This window comes from Rhipicephalus microplus, chromosome 9, assembly GCF_043290135.1.
Source record: "Rhipicephalus microplus isolate Deutch F79 chromosome 9, USDA_Rmic, whole genome shotgun sequence".
Lineage (NCBI taxonomy): Eukaryota > Metazoa > Arthropoda > Arachnida > Ixodida > Ixodidae > Rhipicephalus > Rhipicephalus microplus.
The window spans coordinates 94148656-94171241 of NC_134708.1; the positions used below are offsets into that span (position 1 = coordinate 94148656).

Sequence of the window (22586 nt, forward strand, 5' to 3'; positions counted from 1 at the left end):
CTTGACAGTCACAACCACAGTGGTAGGACGAACTTCGTGGAGCGATCGCTTTCGTGGACACCACGTGGACACGACTCAGTGGTCTGACGTCACCGCCGATTCAGCATGTACACTGTGGCCAGTAATGTTTCGTTCTACGCCGAAGAATTCACAGTCATAGACATGAAAATTCCCTATTTCGGGGATTTTTCTCTGTTAACGTTGACGAAAGTTCCAGCATATTTCCCTGCATAACAGTACTCATTTCCGCGCTCATCTACGCAAACACTATAATTACACGTGTATGGTGTACTGGCCACTTTTGAAATCATGACTAGCCTACCCGCTGCCGCACAACAAAGCCATGGCATATTCATTCATATAGTGATAGTACACTGCACATTGCGGGCTTCAAGTCTAACACCAATAATGAACTAGAAATCGCTCCGCGTATATCAAATCTCAAGGGTTCTGCTAGCGTGGTGCATGCACCAGAACCGATAACAGGAGATGAAGGCGCACTGTGACCGCTAATTATCGGTCGTCATATGAGAATTTAACCATTCCTGAAATACCCTGCAATATTGCGAAGATTTCTTTTGGCTCAAAATGACAGGCGAATATTCCCCGATAAAACAAAAATTTCCTGCACCGAACATCACTGAGTGGCTGCGCCTGTGAGACATACTTCACCGTGTGTAATCGCTTTGAAAGGTGGTTTCACTGCCGCATAGGTTCTCTGTGCGGTGAAACCAACCACTTTGGGGATATTCGCAATGCCGTGAAGCGACCTTTCAAGACTCAGTAAGGTTATAGTGCCTGCAACCCTGTTAATTTTAAACAGCGAATTTCATTGGACATTTGTATTTATAGTGGGATCATATCATAACATCCATCTATATTAAAACACTTGTAGGCTCTTATGGCAATAAGAACAAAAGTTTATTGAGAAAACTGAGTTCATGTGTGTTACAAAAAAAAAAAAATCAAGCAATGCTTTATACCGCACGGCACTAGCAATGAGGTGGCACCTCGCTTCCAATTTCCTTTCTCTATTTGAATAGAACCATCATATGCATCATTTATAAATTTGTTGTACTGTTCTTGGGTCATTTATTCTCAAATCGTATATTCTGAATTTTCTTTGTTTTGGAAATTTTGGGTATACAGTGTTTTTATTTCATAACTTGATAAGACAGATGCTTGGACTAGTTGGTGATAGGGATTCAACATATTTGTACAGCGCAAGACTACGAGTAGTTACGATGTAACTACAGAAGAAGATACAAGGCCAGAAAGAGCGCTGACAACTGAAATTTTATTAACGAAAATGCTGGAAATATATACTCATGACTGAACACCACCGCGCAATGTATTGCATCACGGCAAGACAATCATCATCTCATTATATGGTTACAACGCCACAGCTCAGCACAAGTTCACAATCAATTGTGTGAAAGCCAGAAACTCGTTTTCTTTTTTAGTCAGAGCAAGCGAAGGCATGCTGATACATCGATCACCCAGCATTTGCATTTCATTGGCCTCCATAATCTCTCGTGTTAGCTGCTGACGATATTTGGCTACAACAGTGCACTTTACGAAGTGTTGGAGGGCCCTATTAAGTTTAAAAGCTTGTTATATGGGCCAAGTAGGAAACCTTTAAACACAAATATTTCACTGTGTACAACTTGCAATGTAGTAATATTTAAATCATACATTTAATAGAAACTTGCTTCCACTTTGCTTCGACCCAAGGTAGCGTAAGTCAGAAAAACTTGTGGAGCTTGCTCAGACTCGGACTCAATAAACATTTTTGGGAGCCGTACTCACTATCACAAAAATTTGTTCAGCTGGACTCGCTCGGACTCACTGTCTTTTTCGACCACAATGCCAGTGCTTTTTAACACCGAAATTTCACGTAATCGATGCTCTTATTGGCACCTTTTCTTATGGTGCCTTAGAATACGAGTTACAAGTGCTCGTAAACCAGTAAGGTCGTTTTTCTTGAAAGAGATGACAGCGCAATATATATTCATCACCAACTTTTTTGTTATTAAATGTATTTAAGAAGAGGTTATCACCAACTTCCTTTAGTTGTCAATGGTTAGGGAAAAATCGAGGCCTTCCATCATGTAATTCATGCCACTGATCAATAAATATTCAAATGGTATATAAAAGACACGGCTTTGAAATATGTGAGCATTGACCCGAGTATGAACGCTGATCTAGGTAAAGCGGATAGTAATACTGAAGACGAGTAGGTATGACCATAGCTTGGCAAACAAAAATCGAACTCAGATTCCCTCAGGAAATGTATCTTGCACTTTGAACTCGCTCGGACTCAGAAACACCAAAATTTTCCAGAGACGGACTCATTTAGACGCACACTCACAGAAATGTTTACTCATTCTGAGACTAGCGTCTCGATCCGAGTCAGAGTGAGTAGACTCCGAAGTGAGTTCGCTAATGTCTACAAGAAAGAGACATTCCTGGTATAAGAGCAAAAAAGGACACTGCTAAGAGGCGAGGAAATTACACAAGCGCATGTGATATTCGTACAAGCCTATTTCTTATTCGTTAAATGTTTAAGGTTATTGGATTATAATAAAAATGCTTGATTTTAAATGATTCAACCAAATTACTACTTTTTCAACCTCACATAACTATTTGCCCATCACTAAACCTTGCATTTCTTGCTTCTTCTGGCTGTTTTGGACAGGTGCGTGAAAGAAGTTGTGGCCGAAAATCACATGCATGTTTTCTGACAGGGCGAACTGTTGGAGGGCTATATTTTTCAATCAAATGTTGAATGGTAGAACTGAAGATTACCAAGCATATACAAGCTGTCTTGACAGGTTTCATGCATATTCGGAATTCGCTGCGAGGAGGGCTCGACATATGTAATCAATTTGCAGTATTTCTAGTGCAATAAAGCTGTAATATTGGCGTACAATTTTTTTAAAGGGACTGTCAGCTGCACAGAACTTTTTGCTTATTATGGTGAAAATGAGAAGATTGTTAATCTCATCAGCACCAATGAGCATGTTTTTTTACCATATAAAAGGAGTAATTTTGATGTTGAAAATCTACAAAGCAACTGCTGGCATCACCCAGCAGCTATGTGGTTCAATTTATCCTCACAGAAATGCTCGCAAGTAGGCTGGCTTTGCTTTAAAACAAACATGTTTAACTTGAAATTGCATTTCATTCCCTTGAGGCAACTTTAGACTGCACAAGAGAGCACTTTTGCTTGTTTTATCACGCGTTCAAAGAGGCACCGTGGCACTGCCGGCGAGACGGTCGCGTGCTTGCCTACGGCGGAGAAAAGCGAGTGCTGCGCCTGGTGCCGCTCTCAACAACAATAACAAAAAAGTCTTTGGCAAGTATTAGCACAACTGATTTCAGTAAATTTTCAAACCTTGCCCGTGGGCCCAGTGTCATCTAGTAATGTTGCGCGATCATTTGTGCTTAAAGTGCACAACAGTACTTATCAAAGTTCTAACATTGGAGAACATTTTGCCATCACGTTTCGCTTAATCATGTTGCCCATGCTGGCTCTCATCCCATATGCATCGCAGAACACCTAAACACAACTGCAAGACAGCGGGGACATTCTGCTGTTTTGTGAAGGACATTTCATGTTTGTTTTAGTTGCATGCACACTTGGCAGGAGTAAAACCACTACAGTTCGTTTCACAATGCTGGCGTACCAGTGTTGCTGGAACAAACTCTTCCCCTCAACTGTGGTGGTTTTTGAAGCTAACTAAACAAAGCTGGAGAAACTTCAGTAATACATTATCTGACAATTTCCATGCTTTATACGACCAGTATGGTGTATGTAGTATTATAGGTGAAGGCCTTGCAAAAACTGCACACGGTTTCAGTTTTAGACTTTCACACCACTGTGATCACGTCCACCAGCCATCGTTCCGGGCGTTCATCACTCCGATGGAAGAAGACTGAACGCAGAATAAAAAATTTTTTCCGAGGATTTCTACACACTCGCCAGAGAAGCCGTTGGAATGTTGGACACTTCAGACGTATGGTTTTTATTGCGATACAAAACAGCAGAGCAGTGGAGGACTATCATAGTCACTTGAAAGTGAAAGACTTACTTGGGGTGCTGCCTTGCATTCTGGCCTTCAGAGCTTGCATTTGAATGACTAAATTACTTATGAGCCCAGACTCGGAGAGGACACTGCACTTGTTTGCACTTGTTTCATCATGAACCTTTACCAACACGCCCAACTGGCAGTCATCCTACATACTTATGAGCGCTAAATAAAGCTAGAATAGATTTATCGTCATTGTGCCCTACCCACCAGAAGCTCCAGATGGTCTCTCAATGCCCGTGGGGTGTGTGAAAAATGATGAAAACAGACAGTTTTTATTTCACTTGTGTATTTGCTTACTTGTAAATAATAAAATCACCAATGTTCATTTTCATGAGTTTGGTACAATAAAGACATAATAGTAACACGCCGTTAATACAAAATAATTGAACTCTCTTTTTTTTTCTTGCAAATGGTGCTTTCATTCCTTATTGAGCCACCATTGCTGCTTCTCAGCGCACAAGCGCCACCATCCATTGCCGCGCACCCCCACAAGGCAGTCCTACATGCCCATGAAGCATAGAAAAATGTGAGCCATGTTAACTCAATACTGTGTGCCCACAGTTGACATGCATCTCCATGTGCAGTACCCTGTAGGTGTGCTGCTTGCTGAAAATATATCTGGTAAGCTTAATGATCAAAATATGTCATCCACAATGCACTTCTCATGGTGTTGTATGCATTATGTCTTGGGGTCCTCTTTATTGTGCTGCTTGTGTGCTTCTCTGTGTGTTCAATTTCCTGCCTTCTTTTTTACTTGTACTATAGTTCTGATACATCTAGGATTGCTGACTGTTTCCATTTCCTCATATTTCCTTGCAAAGTTCTGAGAAACTAGATTAAAAATTGACTTGAAAGCAGGTCGCAGAACGCGATACTTAAAAACACTTTGGTATCTTTCCTACTTGCAGGCTGGCCACCAAAAACAGTGTGAACCTCGGTGCTAAGGGCTTGAATGCCACTGGGTTGTAGTGCCACCAACAGCAAGGGGATCGCGTCGTGATGGAAGAAGGGGATGCACGAGATCACGAGCGATGCAGCAGCAACACTGGCGCGAGGGGGACAGAAAATAAAGAAAACATTGGTTGTGTGAAAACCTGTCGAGTCTTTTTCTCACATGTGCTACACAAGGTATTGTAACGTTCTCCTCATTGTGAACATGTACTGTGATAGGGACAGCAGCTGCCTTTGTGTAGTATTTCTGAATGCTTTGTTGTTGTTACTAACACAAAGCTGTCACATAATTTAACCTTTTACCTCACTAAAATTATAAATGAACTGTAATAATTACAAGAGCAAGCCTAAAAATGTTGATACTTCATGTTACTTTGCCTGAAAAATGTTACTTTTTGAAGCATGAAGTAGGTTTTGTTTAATCCCAAACAAGCGAACTCCACTTCTTAAAGGAGTGCCAACCCCTGATGTCCGACTAAGTTGGCATAAAAAGGACTGAATCATCGGCTTTCAGTGCTTGCAAGGAATGCTGGGTGAATGTCAACCGTTTGACACGCTATGTACACAATTGTGTACACCCCTTCATTTTTCTATTTGTATTTGTAGGGGCTAAGAAACATCAAAATATATTGACTTTCTAATCTCTTTATTTAACTTCGTTTTGCAGCATACAGTTGCATATTTATTTTTATTTTATTTACTCTCAAAATCCTTACGGCATAATAGAGGGGACTGGTTACAAAGTAGACAAGGAAAATGCAGCATGAAAAGTTACTAAACAAAGAATAAACTCATCATTACACAATGTTAGCTGTGTAAGGACAACAAACACAATACATAATTCCGCCTGTAAATACAGAATGTTAGTTAGTCTATTTTGCATAATTACAGAATACTGAGTAAAGTTTATTGGAAAACAATTACTAATACTGACATGTCTTCAGGTAGTTGGTTTCAATGTACCAATGTACAAGATGAAAACACTGGGAGTTGCACAATGCGATGCCAACCTTATGACGAGGTCACTGCAATGGTATATGTACTGAGGATTCAGGATTAGTTGGTCATGCAGGGTGGTATGACTGAATAATTCGTGAAATGAAGCCAAATAGGATATTTTACAAGGGGGTGCAAAAGAAGCAAGGCTTCGGCTAGATTTAATTGAAGTTATACCAGCAATGCAATTACAGTGAGAAGGTTTCAAGCGAATGGAGTTATTCTGTACAAACAAGTGAATCAAGTTGTCGTGGCAAGGGTCTCGCACAGAAGAGGCATATTCAAGATTGAAACGTAATAATGTTTCATATAGGAGTAGTTTTAGTGTATATCGGGGTTTTGAGAAGGTGCAATGTATGTAGCCTAACTTGTGATCGGCATTATTAGTAACATATTCAGTGTGAGGTGCCTGAAGTAAGTTCAATGAGATAAGAAGACCTAATTATTTATATGAGTTGACCCGATTGCGTAGGACATTTACCTAGTATGTTAGCAAGATGTCTGCATATCTTCTTATGCACGTTTGCTTACAGTTACGCATGTTTAAATCTATTTGCCATGTGCTGCACCAAGCTGCTACAGTGTTGAGGTAAGATTGAAGAAATGAACTGCCATTACCACTAGTTATTTTATTGAAAATTGCGCAGTAATTTAAAAAACATTAATGTTTGAAGAAGTTGAAGATTACAGGCTCAAGGTCGGCGTCGGGTATCTTTTTTGGCACTGGAGCTGGGTTCATGGCTTGATGGGGGCGCCCAGAACATAAAAGAAACCACCTCCACCAGATGTCGCATAGTTGTGATATGGACTAAGGCAGCAGGCGGCACTTCCAAGATGAAATTTTTTGTTTGGCCATACTTGTGGCCGAGAAACAAAGTCAAAGACTACAGTAAAGCACAAGTTCGGTTTCTTTTTGAATGCACCTCGTGTTATGCCGCTATTTTTGTTGCAATAGAATATCGAGTGCCTTGAAATGTCAGTTTCACACAAGTACATACAGTTCTTCGTAGGTGGTATCTGAAAGGGCTAAGAGAGCAGTTCACTTTTATTACTTTTTTTTCTTCACGCAAGAAACCCTTGCACCACTTGGGCCGTAGCCCAATCATTCGCAAAGTTTGAGATTAGCTAGTTTGTATGACGAGACCTCAATGTCGAGGTGTTTCATGCATTTGGCACTGTAGTCACTGCCTGCATTGCTTCATTTATGGTGCTGGCAACAGTGCTGTCACCAGGGATATTTTAGGGGGAAAGAGGAACACATGCTCAGTACAGTACTTGCAACAACCCTGAATGGCAGTGAAAAACTTGTGCAAATACACATGCCAGTCATGAGGCATATGAACATCGATACTTGTATAATGCCTTGCTGAACCGAAACTTCGTATAGAGATTAAAAAGAGGTGTGAGCATAACATTTCACAGCTCTGCATTTGGATACCCTCGCACTTTTTGAAATTTATATTTCGGGCTTCTGGATTTTTAGATGTCCACATCTCTTTGAGAAACATAAACTAGTATGCCAGCAGTCGTCAAGCTTTTAATCTTCATAACTGCAGAAATATTAGAAATGTATGCAAAGGCATAAGCTATCTTTTATTCTCAATGCCAAAAGACATAATAAACTGGGTGTATTATGCTGTGTCTATAGGTGCTATTATGAATATTTTCATAACATTACAAAGACTTAGCATCGATGTGTACAGCTGACTGAAATGCGTGGCCTCCACATTAGACCAGCAACTTATGTTGGCAAGTATTTTTACATTTTCAAGGCCACTTGTGGCAGCCTCAGTTGGTCTAATTTTGTTCAGAATGCTTCTTCAATATTAAGAAATATATTGCTTTTTCTTTTTACAACAGCTTATAAGTCTTACAGGCGGTTTACTATTTCCTCTGATTTTAACATTACATTGCAGTGAAACGCCAAGTTCATAGGCTGAAGAGGTGTATAGGCATTTTAGACAACTCGTGCAAGAGCTTTTAGAGCTTCGCAGAAAAAAGACATAGCTGGCATTAACCGATATATTTGCCACCATGCCTGTGAAGGCTTTGCAAAACAATTTCCAGAATATATTTGCCTTTGCTGCATTTTCTACCTGGCATATGCTGTGTTGCAAAAGGCAGTTGAACTATTTGCTGCATTGAATTCAATATCTGTTTCTAAAGTGTATACTAATGAATTGTAAAGTCTTATTGCATCTTATAATCCTTGCACAAATCAGGCAGTCACATGAACGGATGTTTATTTGAACAGGTACATGCGTAAGGACTGGCTCTCACCTATACAAGGTTGGATGATGAGGGGTCTAAGCAAGCAATGATCCTGTGATACTTCGAATGGCATTTCATTAGCAAAGCGTTGTTTTTAAATGATGCAAAAATAAAACAAGGTGCAATTGCTAGATCCTGGGTGACTTTTATGGTCTCATGGTTTCCTAAAAGTAACTCTGGCACTGCAGTCGTTTAGTTGCCATGGGAAAGATGGGTACTTCACAGATTTGCCTAGTTTTCGTGTTTGCAGGCTTCCCATGCACTTGTGGCTGTGTTTATAGCTATGCATTGATTTTAAACCTTTGCTAAACTTTGTCTTGTGGCAAAGCGAATCCAGGCCACACGGAGCTAAAAGAATGGACATTAGACACATTCGTGTACTACCCTTCCCTGCCTTGCTAGCTGAAGTGCTGTGCGTTGCAGCTGCCACAGACACTAGCATCAAAGTTCTCTATGTTTCATTCAGAGCATGGTCTATACTTTAGAACATCCTCCAGTGTATCTCTATGCATGGTCTGCACTCCTGCTTTTATTTCAATTTCATGTGACGGCTATGAGGCACTAGTGGCCAGGTATGTTTTTTTTTTTAGTTGCCATCAAGTTTGCATGACTGCTTGTTGGACAAGGGCGGGTTGTAGAAAAAAAAAAGAGAAAAACACCATGTCGAGGTGCTCGGTCGCATATTATAAAGTTGCGCGTGCCCTCACAGCTTCACCGCATTACACATGCATGCTGCACTGAAGCGCCAAAAAAGAAAACACGGGCGCTTTTTTCTGCAGGACGCACCAGAAAAATTTTGTTTTTGTTCGAACCTTACTTGCGCCGATAGGCAATACTTAATCAGCGGCGTTCTTTTGCCTTAACGATGACGTATTAGCTTGTCCGTGAAATATACAGAGGAGGCGTTGAATATATGAACGGGCGAGGCCGGAAGCTTTACTTTTTTTTAAGCCGCACAATGGTGTTTGGAAGGTCTTCGTGTGGCATGGCACGTTCCTATTTATAATGCGTAGCTTAGAAGTCAGTGCTGAGCATCAGCTAAAGCTAATTAACCCTGAAGTGACGACCGCGACGTAGCAGAGTGTGATTTTTCCGAAAGCCCCTTTCTGACCAGCGACGAGGCAAGGCTTGCACAAGTACGTGATCGCGTCGTTTTGTGTTGATTGCATACGACTTAGTAAACATCCAAACTTACATCGTTCATAACGGGCCGGCAAAACGTTGGGCAGAGCGAGGAGCGCAGCGCAGCGGCGATACAAGGCGCGCGCACTGCTTGAAACATGAACCGATTGCGAGATGTCAATCGTAGAGGGTTTTCCTTTTCTTGATCACGTCGTTCCAGTGCCCACTTGCGTCATGAACGAGCCGGCTTTCGGTTGCGAGAGGCGACAGGTGGGCGCACACGATTTCTTCGCGAGTATCCAACTCAACTCGCCGCAGGTCCAAAAGCCGCGAGGGATTTCCTTTGCGAGCAAGGGGCGGCCCCCCCGCTGCGCTACAGCAGCCAGCCTCCGGCAACACTATACGAAAGTGCGGGGAGCGACAGCGCGATGACACAGTCAGGCCGGCGAAAATGCACAGCCTCCAAGAGTGCTGGCCCGCGGTGCATTCTGGGTGGCTCTATCCGCTCGCCTTTGTAAACGCGCGACCGGGGCGCAAGCCAATGAGGTCCAGGACTAGAAACTCCGCCAAGTTCTAAATGAATGTATTAAAGTTTTTCATCATCATCATCTGCGACCGCATGACCGCTCGTGCTACCACCCCTCTGCCATCACACCGAAGGACCGTAGTCCTTGCAAGCTCTTGCCTCGAACACCGTTGTTTTCATCTTCACACGCGTTGGTTACTTGGTCGAAGCTCGTGCGCATGGAGCGCCCACTGGTGCATTGCGGCTGGCTTTACGCATTGCACCAGTGCCGTTAAGAAGTCTGTGTTATACTGACCGTTGGTAGTTTCTCGTCGCAATATCATATTTAGACTTACTCTGGGTTGTGCATCGTTCTATCATCTGCAGCCAATGACAACCAGCGGGATCTGCATCGATCTAGTTTATGCTGTTTCTCAGAATGTATCCAATAGAAGAAACACTGTGGGTTCACTTCACTGGATATAAAGCCATTTTAATGAAGGGTCAATGGAAGCCGCATCTCGCTACATTAAACGGCGATGAATAAACTTGGCGCGTGGTTATATACACTGTACAACCACGTGTTCGTCACGTCTTTACAATGATGATAGAGCGGGCAAAACGTGCGGACGATTCACGATTTACCAGATTACCTCCGGAGCTTCGCCCCCTCATGATCATTCACCTCGTAGATATGCGGGATTGTTTTCGTACTTGTTTAGCGGTTTTCTTTATTCAAGTGAACACTGAGAACTAGCTGTTTGTTTGATGGCTAAAACGAATATGCAGTTTGCTTTCAGTTGCAAACAGTTGCCTAAACCATGCCTTGACTGAAATAGAACTGTGATAATTTAGTTGCGCATGAGGCTACAACAGTGAACACGTTGTTCACCTCACCTGCTTAATTTTTTTAATGTCCTTCTTCACTGTCCGAGATGAAAACAGAAACATAGCGTGTCTTTTATAACGACGAAGAACGCGAATTCAAGCTACTGTTATTTGTTTAGGGGCCTCGCCTCTGCCTTTTTTTACCCATGTAGACAGAAGCATTGTGGATCAGAAGAAAGCACCTTCAAAAAATATCTTCAAGACTAATGCATTGGCACAAAAACCGCGTGCTAGATAACTACACGGTATGATGATTGTATTACTATTATAATCATCATCATTGTCATATTGGCAATAATTATATTTTATGCAAAAAAGTGGGCCAAACGTTGGGTGTAACCTAGGTTTTTCGTTTTACTTAGTTTGAGAGAAAAAGAAAAGATACACAAGTTTCGCCGTTGAGCCATGAGTGTAACTCTGTCTCATTTATTGATATTTACACAGAAATAAGATACAAATCACTGAGGCGGCTACGAGAATAGGCATAAAATTATATCCTCGAGAAGAAAATATTTTGTGCCTATTTGAAAGGTGCGACTACCCACTGACAGTCAGCGGTGTAAAGAGTCAAAAAGGGTTGGTATTTTATAATGCGATTATAAAAATTCCGACAGCTCTTGTTAGGCTTTCTACGTACAACGGAATTTCGAACTCTGAGATCATAACGGATGACGTCCCCTAGAAAGAAAAAATGACAAATTCAGAAAACCATGTCATAAAAATTCCTGAAAGTTTGGTCAATATGCATAGAACATGCAGACCATCGGACAACAATACAAATTGTAGCGAGCTTTGCTTTTCGAAGATTATGCAATTTTATTTGGGGTTTACTAATACCTGAGACGCCTTAAGTCGCTGCAAAGCAGGGTCGTCGGCATAAGGTTCAGGATCGTGTCCCCCTCCCACCAAATTTTTTGTACCATGGCTTACAGTGCGCAAAATGAGCATTCCTATTATGTACCCTACTCCCTGAAACAAATTTCTGCCGAACCCCAAAACAATGCGAGCCGTAAAACGTGAGAAAATGTTTATGAAGGTAACTGATATCACTAACTCCAGTTGGTGCGTATCTCCAGCATTTATTTTTTGATTAGGGGCTCTTATTTTTTAGTTGCTGCAATTAAAAGTTGTCCGCGCGTCATTGGAATTATTTGAATAATTTCTTTTCACAGTGAAGGCTCTAGGACGGCCAACGCACCCGATGCGCCACACACAGTCTTTTTTTTCACACGCAGTATGTTTGTCAAAAGGAATGCTTTGCCTGCAAATGCGGCTGGACGAGCCTTTTTTCCCGACGTCTAGTGGACATCGATGGAAAATTCACGAGTTCATGCACAAGGACTGTGCTGTTTTGGTCAACTAAATGGTAATTATTCTTCGAAGCCAACACATAGATGAACACTTTTTTCATACTCATTTCCCCTATTTCACATAATAAGAATGCTCTTACGTCTGCAGTGAATGCCACCTTACTGAACATCTATATCTTAGATGCGCAGCACCTCTTGCTTGGGCCCATCTATGTCCTACGGCACCGGCGCCCACTCTCACACTAAGCATGCGAAATTCTTTACTCTCGTCTATCTATCTATCTATCTATCTATCTATCTATCTATCTATCTATCTATCTATCTATCTATCTATCTATCTATCTATCTATCTATCTATCTATCTATCTATCTATCTATCTATCTACCTATCTATCTATTTATCTATCTATCTATCTATCTATCTGTCTCTCTATCTATCTATCTATCTATCTATCTATCTATCTATCTATCTATCTATCTATCTATCTATCTATCTATCTATCTATCTGTGTCGCTTAGATCTGAATGCTCTCATGATCGCCCCTCAGCTTGGCGTGAAGCAAAATTTGTACGGGAGGTTGCTGGTTTGAAAAATAAGATGCGCTAGTCAAGACATGAATAATGTCACAATCCCATCGCGTACGTCGTCAAACAGTTGCCGCAAAGCAGTGGCACGTACCTGCGAGCGGATATAAGCCAATGGTATTTGGGTAAGTGCCACAGGTCATTGACACTTAGTATCTATTCGGGAATAGCGAGAGCACGCTCGAGGAATTTTCACGCGTGAGCGTGAATTCTCAGGACCCCATTAGGAATCGAACCCAAGCATTTTCCGTGGCAATCCAGCATTCTATCACAGAGCCAAGCCAGGTCTCGGAACTACTTTTCAGACAGACCCTAATGTTGTTGAACGTTCATTGCGGTTGCAGTGCTGTCTATTCGATTTGGAGAACTAACATTATATATTTAGTGCTAAGGCACAGCCGTCCCTTTGGGCTAACGTCAATTTTGGTTAGGTGCCATGAATTGAGACTCAGTTGCTAAGCAGTGCCAAGGGCTACCACCCTCGGCAACACCAGGGCTTCATTGTATCGCTTTATTGTTGCTAACACTCTTGTTCCTGATGGAATCGCTGCGCGAGTGCAAAGAACTACTGGTTATATAAAAATCTGCTGCTATTCAATATATTTCTGTGTTTTGGAAATTACACAATTAATTAACGTGATTTCGTGACATGTCGCTCAATAAAAAATCACATCATTTCCCCCCAAGCATGCTTTTCATAACGTCGATTCTCAAGGTTCATAGAATCCGCCGAATTTTTTCGTACCACATTACTCTATATATTTCTCAAAGTGTTGGTTTCAGAATAGTGAAGTAAACTCTTCTACGCTCTGCCTGTTACTTCGATAGAAATTGAGTGGTTTTCGAATTGACATACTCGTCAATTATACCACGATGAACCTGCTCTTGAGGATTACTGCCCAATGAACACATTCTCACAATAAATGTGGTAAATCTGCCTAAACACCGAGTAAGAGACATTAAAACTAAATCACCACCTGTTTGGCGCAATAGTCAACCTTTCTATACCTTGCCAAAGTACTCTTGGAAGATAGAGAGAGAGAGAGAGATAAACATGCAAGGAAAGGCAGGGAGGTTAACAAGACGCACATCCGGTTTGCTACCCTGCTCTGGGGAGGAGATAAAGGGGAAAAAGAAGTTGCAGAGAGATGAGAAGGTACACACAATCACGAGCACAGTCGGGGAGCCCACACAGTTTACAGGCGGTCGCTCAGGTTTGTTGACTTAAGGTAAAGTAGCAGTGCTTTAGTTGCTTTCTGCGCAACTGAGGCAGATGCCCAAGGTCCTAGTATCTTCTGCACACAAAATGGTCTGGGGTCAAGTCGATTCAAAACCATCCGTAGCTGGCATCGCTGTGTGTCGTAGCAAGCGCAGCTGCACAGGACGTGTTCGATGGTCTCTTCATCTCCGCAGTAGTCACATGTAGGAGTGTCTGCCGTACCAATGTGAAAGGAGTACGCCTTTGTGAATGCGACACCCAACAAAAGGCGGCATAACAGTGTCGCATCGGAGCGGGAAAGTTGTGATGGTAGCTTTAGCTTGAGCGAAGGATCCAGTTCATAAACTTGACACCTTTGAAAGCTGGTAGACGACCAGAACGTGCGTGTGAGATCTCGAGCCAGCAGGTAAAGTTGTCTTGCTGCATCATTCCTTGATAGAGGAATCGGGACTACACGGGTTTCTTCATGAGCTGAGTGGGCTGCATCATCGGCTAATTGATTTTCGGTAATACCGATATGTCCAGGCAGCCATTGATATATATTATCATGCCCTCGTGCTAGAGCTTCATGATGGTAATGTCTTATTTCTTGTACCAGTTTGTCATGGCTCCTCCTACGCATGGCAGACTGCAAACTCCGAAGCGCTGCCTTCGAATCACAGAATATGACCCATTTTTCTGGACGTTTTGAACGAGATATTGTAAAGCAGCCCTTATAGCAGCAAGCTCTGATGCCATAGATGTCGTCATATGCGACAACCTAAACTTGATTGTCATTTCTGCAGCCAGAATTACAGCGGCACCTGATGAGCTGCTGGATGAGACGGACCCATCAGTGTATATCTGCGTTCGGTTTAAGTACAACTCATGTAATAATAGCAGTGTTGCTTTCTTCAATGCTACTCTGGAGTGACTGCTTTTCTTTTTGATTCCCGGAATTTCTAGACGTACTTGCGGCTGGTCGAGGCACCACAAAGGGCATGCCGTTCTTGCAGCTGGCGTATATCCTGATGGAATGCTGTTTAGGTGCTTGGCTATGACGTCTGAAAACGTAGCACGTGGTCTTCCGGAAGGTAGAAGGGCCAAGTGGTGGTCGTGGACACGGCTAGCATGTCGAATGTGCGCTCTGAGGAAATCCACAACTATATATGTCCTGACCGGATGGTCTTTGGCAAGCATGATTGTGGCATAAGTAGAAGCAAATCGGGGCAGTCCTAGGCAGATACGCAGTGCCTGACCCTGCAAACTCTCCAATGAATGAGTATTCGATTTGCAAGTGTTAGTCAGTACCGGCAAGCTGTAGCGCAATAGACTCAGAAATAGGGCCCTGTACAGCTGTAGCATGGAGGCCACAGAAGTTCCCCATGCTTTACCGCCCAAGAATTTCATGATATGCACAATAGATAGCAGTCTCTTCTTCAAGTACGCACAATGTGGGCTCCACGAAAGACTTCTGTCAATTATTATGCCCAGGAAACGATGCGTCCGTGCATATTTGACACTCTGCCCATTGATGTACACAGGGTATGGCGTCACTGGTTTGCGCATGTAAACGCCATCAACGCGCACTTCACAGTTGATATATTTAGGCCTTGTTTCTGAAGGTAGGCTGTTGTGAGGGTTGCTGCCACTGTATTCGTGCACACACCTGTGGGCGAGTAACTGCAGCACTCCAGTGGCAAATATCATCGGCGTATATGGATAGGCACACCGACTTTGGCAGAACCTTCACCAGACCAATGAGAACCACATTGAACAATGTGGGGCTTAAAACACCTCCCTGAGGTACTCCGCAGTAGGTGTAATGTTGGGCAGTTGTACCCTCATATGTTTGTACAAAGAAACCCCTGCCAGTTATATAATCTTTTATTCATTGAAACATTCGTCCACCAATGCCCATTGCTGCGAGAGAAGTGAGGATGGCATCGTGAGCTACATTTTCATATGCACCCATCACGTCAAGAAAGAGTGCCACTGATATGCGCTTGCGACTTTTTTCTTGTTGAACAAATGTCGATAAATCAAGGACACAGTCCATGGAGGAGCGGCCCCGATGAAAGCCTGCCATGCAAGAAGGGTATTTGGTGTATCGGTCCAAGTACCACTCGAGACGAAATAGAACCATTCTTTCCATAACTTTTCCGAGGCAGCTTGCGAGGGCAATAGGGCGATAGGCTGTCAAGTTCAATGGTGATTTTCCCGATTTCAAAAGTGGTAATAATCGACTTATTTTCCATTCTCGGGGAACACTGCCGCTGAGCCAGGAGTTGTTGAAGCATGTCAAAAGTTCTTTTCTAGCTTTTTGTCCAAGGTGTCCCAACGCACTATCAGGACCATCAGGACCTGGCGACGACATGCAATTAGAAGCGACTAACGCACCTTCCAGTTCTTCCATGGTGAACGGAGTGTCCATTTCTCGTAATCGCGTCTCAGGAACGATCACGGCGTCGATGCTCTCGCTCATAATATTCCCGGCAACTCTCGTGCAAAATTCTTCAGCCACCTCGAGTTCTGTTTTTCTATGATGGAGTGCCAAAGCTTTAAAAGGGTGCCGTTGTTGTTGAGAGGAGCAAAGACCATGAACTCTTCTCCAGATATATGACAGCGGTTTATGAGGGTCTAGAGATTCACAGAATGCTTTCCAGCGTTCGCTCTCCCGTTTGTAAATGCGTCGTTGAATCTTTTTCTGGAGCCGCCTTGCTTTCCTTAGATTGTAAATTGATCTTGTGCGTCTGTATCGTCGTTCAGCACGCCTTCCTGTAACTGTGTTATTTTAGACGAAAATGGTAATTTACATGTGGACGCTTGCATAGCTTCCACTATGGTATTTTCCAGGCTGCAGGCGAGGTCTTCTTGGCAAGCGTTCTCAACACGCTATGCAAACATCGACCAGTCAGTGCCAATTGCAACACCGGAAGAGAAATTTTTTATGATACCATCGATCGTCACGTAGGTGGGTATGTGATCACTCCCATGAGTCTCAATATCGCAAAACCACCTAACTTTCTGAGAGAAGCAGCGTGACACCAATATCAGGTTAAGGCAACTGCCATACGTGACACCCCGCGGATATGGGGGGGGTACCATCGCTCATGATGGAAAGGTCGTAATCGGAAACAAATGTAACAATGTTCCGGCCCGTGGCATTCATCCTAGTGCTCCCCCAAAGCATGTGATGGGCGTTGAAGTCACCGGTGATGATCCAAGGCCCATCGGTTCTCATTAGGATGTCTTTTATTCTGTCGCAGTCAAATCGCAATGACGGAGAGATATATCCACCAATAAGCGTGAACGAAACTGCATTCTTCTTCATACGAAGACACACGTACTGATTGTCGTCATTTGAACTTATTGGGTGCGAAAGATAAGTCAAGTCTGTGCAAATGTAAACAATTACGTTGCTTCGTTCTTCGCAAGCGGCTGAACAAAAAGCTTCATAACTGGACAATCTATAGGGCGTTGATACGTTTGGTTCACATATGACAAGTATAGGGAATTTATTGGCCCGAACAATTTGGCAAAAGTCCGAGATACGGGACTTCATGCCTCTGGCATTCCACTGAAAAAATGACGCACTTTTAACTTCAGTGTGGAAGATGAGATTTTGTTGAGCCATTGTGCTTATACGAGGTTAGCAAAAACTGGATTCAGTGCATCCAGTATTTGCAGTGCACTCTTAGCAGACGGAGATTGTATACTGCTCAGTAGCGTGCGCATCGTGGCAAATAATGATTGCACGATTGCAGCCACTTCCCTGTCTTGGTTGGAAAGATCTCGAACCGACACGATTGCAGTCACTTGCCTGTCTTGGTTGGAAAGATCTCGAACCGGGAGCGCGGACTGGCCGTCATGAAGCTCCTTCGGTTCGCTTGATGCTGCTACCCTTTGAAGTGCAGGCCACTCTGTCGCAGTTAGGGTATGCTCACTGGCTTTGTCCTTTACAGCCTTTCCCACGGCATGTGGTCTGGGAGGCAAAGGAGGTGGTACTGATGACGGATCACGCAAACGTGTCGAGGAGGTAGCGGGCGTCCTCGAAGACCGACGTCGACGTGAACGACGCCTTCTGACTTTAGCTGCGGCTTCTCGATGAGATGAGTGATCGCGCACCATCTTCTTCAAGATGTCAATTTCCTTCTGAATCTGCGGGCAGTCCTTCGATGTGGCTTCATGGGATCCATTGCAATTAGAGCATTTCTTGACAGTTGCGACGCACTTATCCGCTTCATGGTGCTCGGCGCAGCGGTGGCATACCACCAAATTCTCGCAGACGCTGCTCACATGTCCAAGTTTCATGCATGTACGGCACTGGAGAGGCGTCGGAGTGAAAGGCCGCACAGCATGTCTGAAGCACCCCACCTTCACATGAGAGAGGAGTGATGTGCTCTTAAACGCAATCTTCACACAGCGAGACTTGCCTAGCCGGGTGACATCAACAATTGGAGTATCAGTTGTTGACTTGACAAGAAGTTGTAAGTCCTTATTGGAAATAGCGATATCAGTGTCGTAGATCACGCCGGTTACTACATCACATCCCAAGGGAACATGAGAGCGCACCTGGTTGCCGTCCAAGTCAGTTACACTGCGCAGAACGCCCAACGCACTTGCGTGCAAAACGTCCACAGCCAGTACATTCTTTCTGGCATTCACTCTTATGTCCGTGATCTCATTTGGCACGAGTGTTTCCAGAGACCTCGACACAGACTGTCTGTTAAGGCGTTTCATGCTGACGGTAGGAAGTGCAGGCAGAAACAGGATGGTATAAGTGTTTGATTTTGGCGCTTCACTTACAGTTTTAATAGTTGAGGATGAGGATGTCCTCATGTTCTTTCTATTCGCCTTGCGGCTCAGCACAGGTTGGAAACCGTCCTCTGAGAAGTCCTCGCTGCTGAGATAGTAAGCATGAGTATCTTCACTGTCGCTGTAGCTCGCTTGTCCCATCCGCTTCCTGGAGGCGGTGGCCGCTGACGCCGCTGAAGCCGGCAGGCGCCCGGGGTGGTCTACTTTCATCCCCTCCAAGGAAGCAGCGGAAACTGATCAACAGACTTAAATTACAACTGAAATACGCCGGAGTTAGCAGAAGTAGCTCCTATTCAAAACACACTTCCTACTCTTAGAAGGTATGCTCTTTTTCCCCCAGCCTGCCACATCTTCTTGAACAAACTAAGAGGACACATTATTAATAATATTATTATTATTACCATTATTATTATTATTATTATTATTATTATTATTACTATTATTATGTTATATTACTATTATTATTACTAATATTATTATTATTATTAATATTGTTGTTGTTGTTGTTGTTGTTGTTGTTGTTGTTGTCATGGAATGAGCATGAAAATATGTGTACACAGTTATTCTATTTCAAACGCTTGGAAGGTTTGAGTGCGTATACACATGTACGCTGAAACGCACATACTTGAATACGAAAACACTACGCTTCTTCATATTACAACGATAAAGCTTGTTGTAAAAGATGCTGTATAACATAGTTTACGAGACTGCTACTGTTCATGGAGGTTTGCTCCTAGCGATTTGCGAATTGCAGCTTTGAAAATGCCCTTCGAAAACTGAGCTCATGGAGTAGTTAGCGATTGTCAAAAATGTAGCCTGCGAAGGTTTATAGAATTTTTTCACATTTCAATGACGAAATTAGCCCAAACAATAAGTTATTCTATCCTTACAGGCTTAAACGGGAGCAGCTTACTAGGCAAAATACGTACACCACGCATGAGGAGCGCAATCATTTACAATGCTAATTTGTGCTCTTATGAAGCAGTGCGTAGACTGTTTCTTGCTCGAGATACCCGTGTTGAGGCCGAACCAAAAGCAGCATATTGAATAATGTCCTGCTGCTTAAATGCACTTACCGCAAAAATATTTTGGGTAGGACAAATAATCAGTCTGAAATCAATGTGCACTTTCTCTATTGACATTACTCAATCGAGTTATCTGCTTCACGTGCAAGCTTTACGCGTTGCAGGACTCTTTTTTAAAATATTCCACCCTTGGCGAACCAAATAGCAGGGCATCAGTATCCGCAAAACAAAAAAAAAGTCACTCTTTGCCGCAAAGGCGAAGTAATGAACGTGATAGCAACGATTTGAAAGGTCACGCGTAGAAGGGTAAGCAGATCGAAACGTGTCCCGCGTTTCTCACGCATAAATCACGCATGAAACGTACTCACAGGTACGGATACACGCGAATAAGCGTCTCATATACTACTTCACTAAGTCTCGAAAGTGCACGCTTTTCGCGAACGGGGACTGCAATGATTGGAGTGACGTGACATTTGTGCTCCGGTAACTTCAGCGGACTTGTTCCATGTATAGCCCGAGGCCAGCCAAGGCGTACGATTCTCTTGTATTCACCACAGCAAGATAAGGGCGCGGGAGAAAGCATCGCTCCGCTTCTCTAAGCCGGACAAAGTACGCGTAGGAGATTAGAGCGGGCGCTGCTGTGCGATGTGATGGCGTGCGCTCACTGCGCCATGTTTCTCGTAAGGCGGAAAGCACATCAGCGGTAAGTGGTAGATATAAATAGCTTCCCGTTTGAACAGCGAAGAACGTTCTCCGCGGTGGCTCAGGGGTTAACGCCTCGCGGAATTGAAAGTGCGCCTCACGACGCAGAAGTCGCACTTTCGATTCCGCGCGCTAAAGTGCTTTCTTCTGGATATTTTTCGTTCTTGCGTTTTGATATGTATAGATACGTATACATATGAAGTGCATGAAATCGACGTCGACACCGGCAGCCAAATCCAGCCAAGAGTGTCCATACGATTGCTATCGTAATAAAATGTAAATACGGGCACCTTGTAATTCCCAAGTATAGAACGGGTGCTGCAATACTCGTGTCCCTGCGCAGCTGAAACGAGGTGCATTTGGCTTGAAGGTGTCCGGTGATAAGTGTTGCATGATCTTTTTAGGGAACATTCAACGTGATCAAGGCATTGTAACAAGCGTTGAGAGCTGGCGGAGTTGATCAGAGTTCATTGTCTAGCAAACATTACAGGAGACCGTACGTGAAGAAGGAACGACGCTTGTCTGTCTGTTTCGTTTCTTCAGTCTGAGCTCATCGGTTTCCTTTCGTTTCACCTTTGTGTCTTACATGCTCTGCACGTTCTAGAATTTGAATAATATAATTTCTGTGGAAACAAGTCACATGACCAAAGTGTCGTAATTTCGTAATTATGCGTGACGCTACCCTCCTTTCTCTTCCTATTTGTTCCTATTTCTCCACCTAGCAGCTGCTCTGGATATAAATGTATATATGTATATGTATATATATATATATGTATATATATATGTGTATATATATATATATATATATATATATATATATATATATATATATATATATATATATATATATATATATATATATATATATATATATATACTGTTATATACATATATATATATATATATATATATATATATATATATATATATATATATATATATATATATATATAACACTGTCTATATATTTCCCTTGCTTTCTCAATTTGTAGTATCCCTTTCTTTATCTTCTTTCGTTTTCACGATATTTCTGCCTCTATCTCTGTGTTTTCTCTCTCACAAGTTTTTTCTGTTTCTTTCCCACCTTCAACCTTTTTCTTAATTTTTCTATCTTAATATTTTTTCTCATCCTTCTTGTGCACCCTTTTTATCTTCCGTTCGAAGTATTGCATCCCATGCCGGACTAATTGAGAGAGTAGGAGAGCGCGTGCCAAACGCACGTATTCGAAGGGTTGATGACAAATGAAACATTACGTGCCGCTGTAATGATTTCGCCAACCCAATACAAAAATTTGCCTAGTGGGAACAGGTTTATTGGTAACAGTAGTGCAGTATCAGTCTTCCTGTATTTCTCGATCCTTTTTGGTTTCTTTTTTAATAAATCCCAGAAATATTATATGGGTAGTTACGTCCAAAACAACTCTATCTTAGTGTCTTTAGTTTAGTTGGGCAACACGTATGTCGGAACCGCTGCAGGGCGTTGTATATACCTTTCTGAATGCATATCTCTAAGTGCGACCCACTAAACTGCCGTTAGTAAAAAGCAAAATTTATCTTTGAATGTACGACCAAAATGAAATACGTACAGTCTGATAGCGACTCGATCTTCAAAACCGCACAGGAATAGTCTGAGGCCAGGAAGAGCAAAGTTTCAACGCTTCTGAAGATATCTGAAAATTTATACAAATGTAATAGTTACTGAAAAGTGTTATGTTTAAGAAGGAAACGCTAGCCCTGGAATCTTTTTTTGTTAACATCACACATAACTGCATCGTTGTCATTCATAGCTGATACGCTTGATAAAGTATAGTGCAAGAGTAGAACAATAACGTATGTAAGCACCATCACAACGTAGCGTCATGATGAAACGTTAAAATGCATTAGGTAAAAACCTGACAGTGAATTAACAGGCATATAACAAGTTAATTAACACGCAGATTGTATGCTGTTGCTCTGCAATACAAACATATTGCAGTGATAAAGTCGAAGCAATGCCATGTCATTTAATAACAAAGCTGTAGTGTGCTAGGCTCTGACCAATTTCCCAATTAATTGATCATCTTCATAAGTTGCGCCAATACTATCAAGGGTCTTTTAGCTGTCACACAGTGATTGTTAGAG

General features: G+C 42.6%; 1 protein-coding gene across 1 annotated transcript in view; it reads right to left on the reverse strand.

Moving 5' to 3' along the window:
• Nucleotides 1-11217: 11217 nt before the first annotated feature.
• LOC119165549 (uncharacterized) overlaps nt 11218-22586 on the reverse strand; it is a 46423-nt gene continuing 35054 nt past the window's right edge. Inside the window, exons 4-5 of the mRNA XM_037417694.2 lie at nt 22052-22135; nt 11218-11505 (exon numbers count right to left, since the gene is read on the reverse strand). Of these exons, the coding sequence (XP_037273591.2) occupies nt 11348-11505; nt 22052-22135 (242 nt within the window). The 3' untranslated portion in view covers nt 11218-11347. The remainder of the gene's footprint in view (nt 11506-22051; nt 22136-22586) is intronic.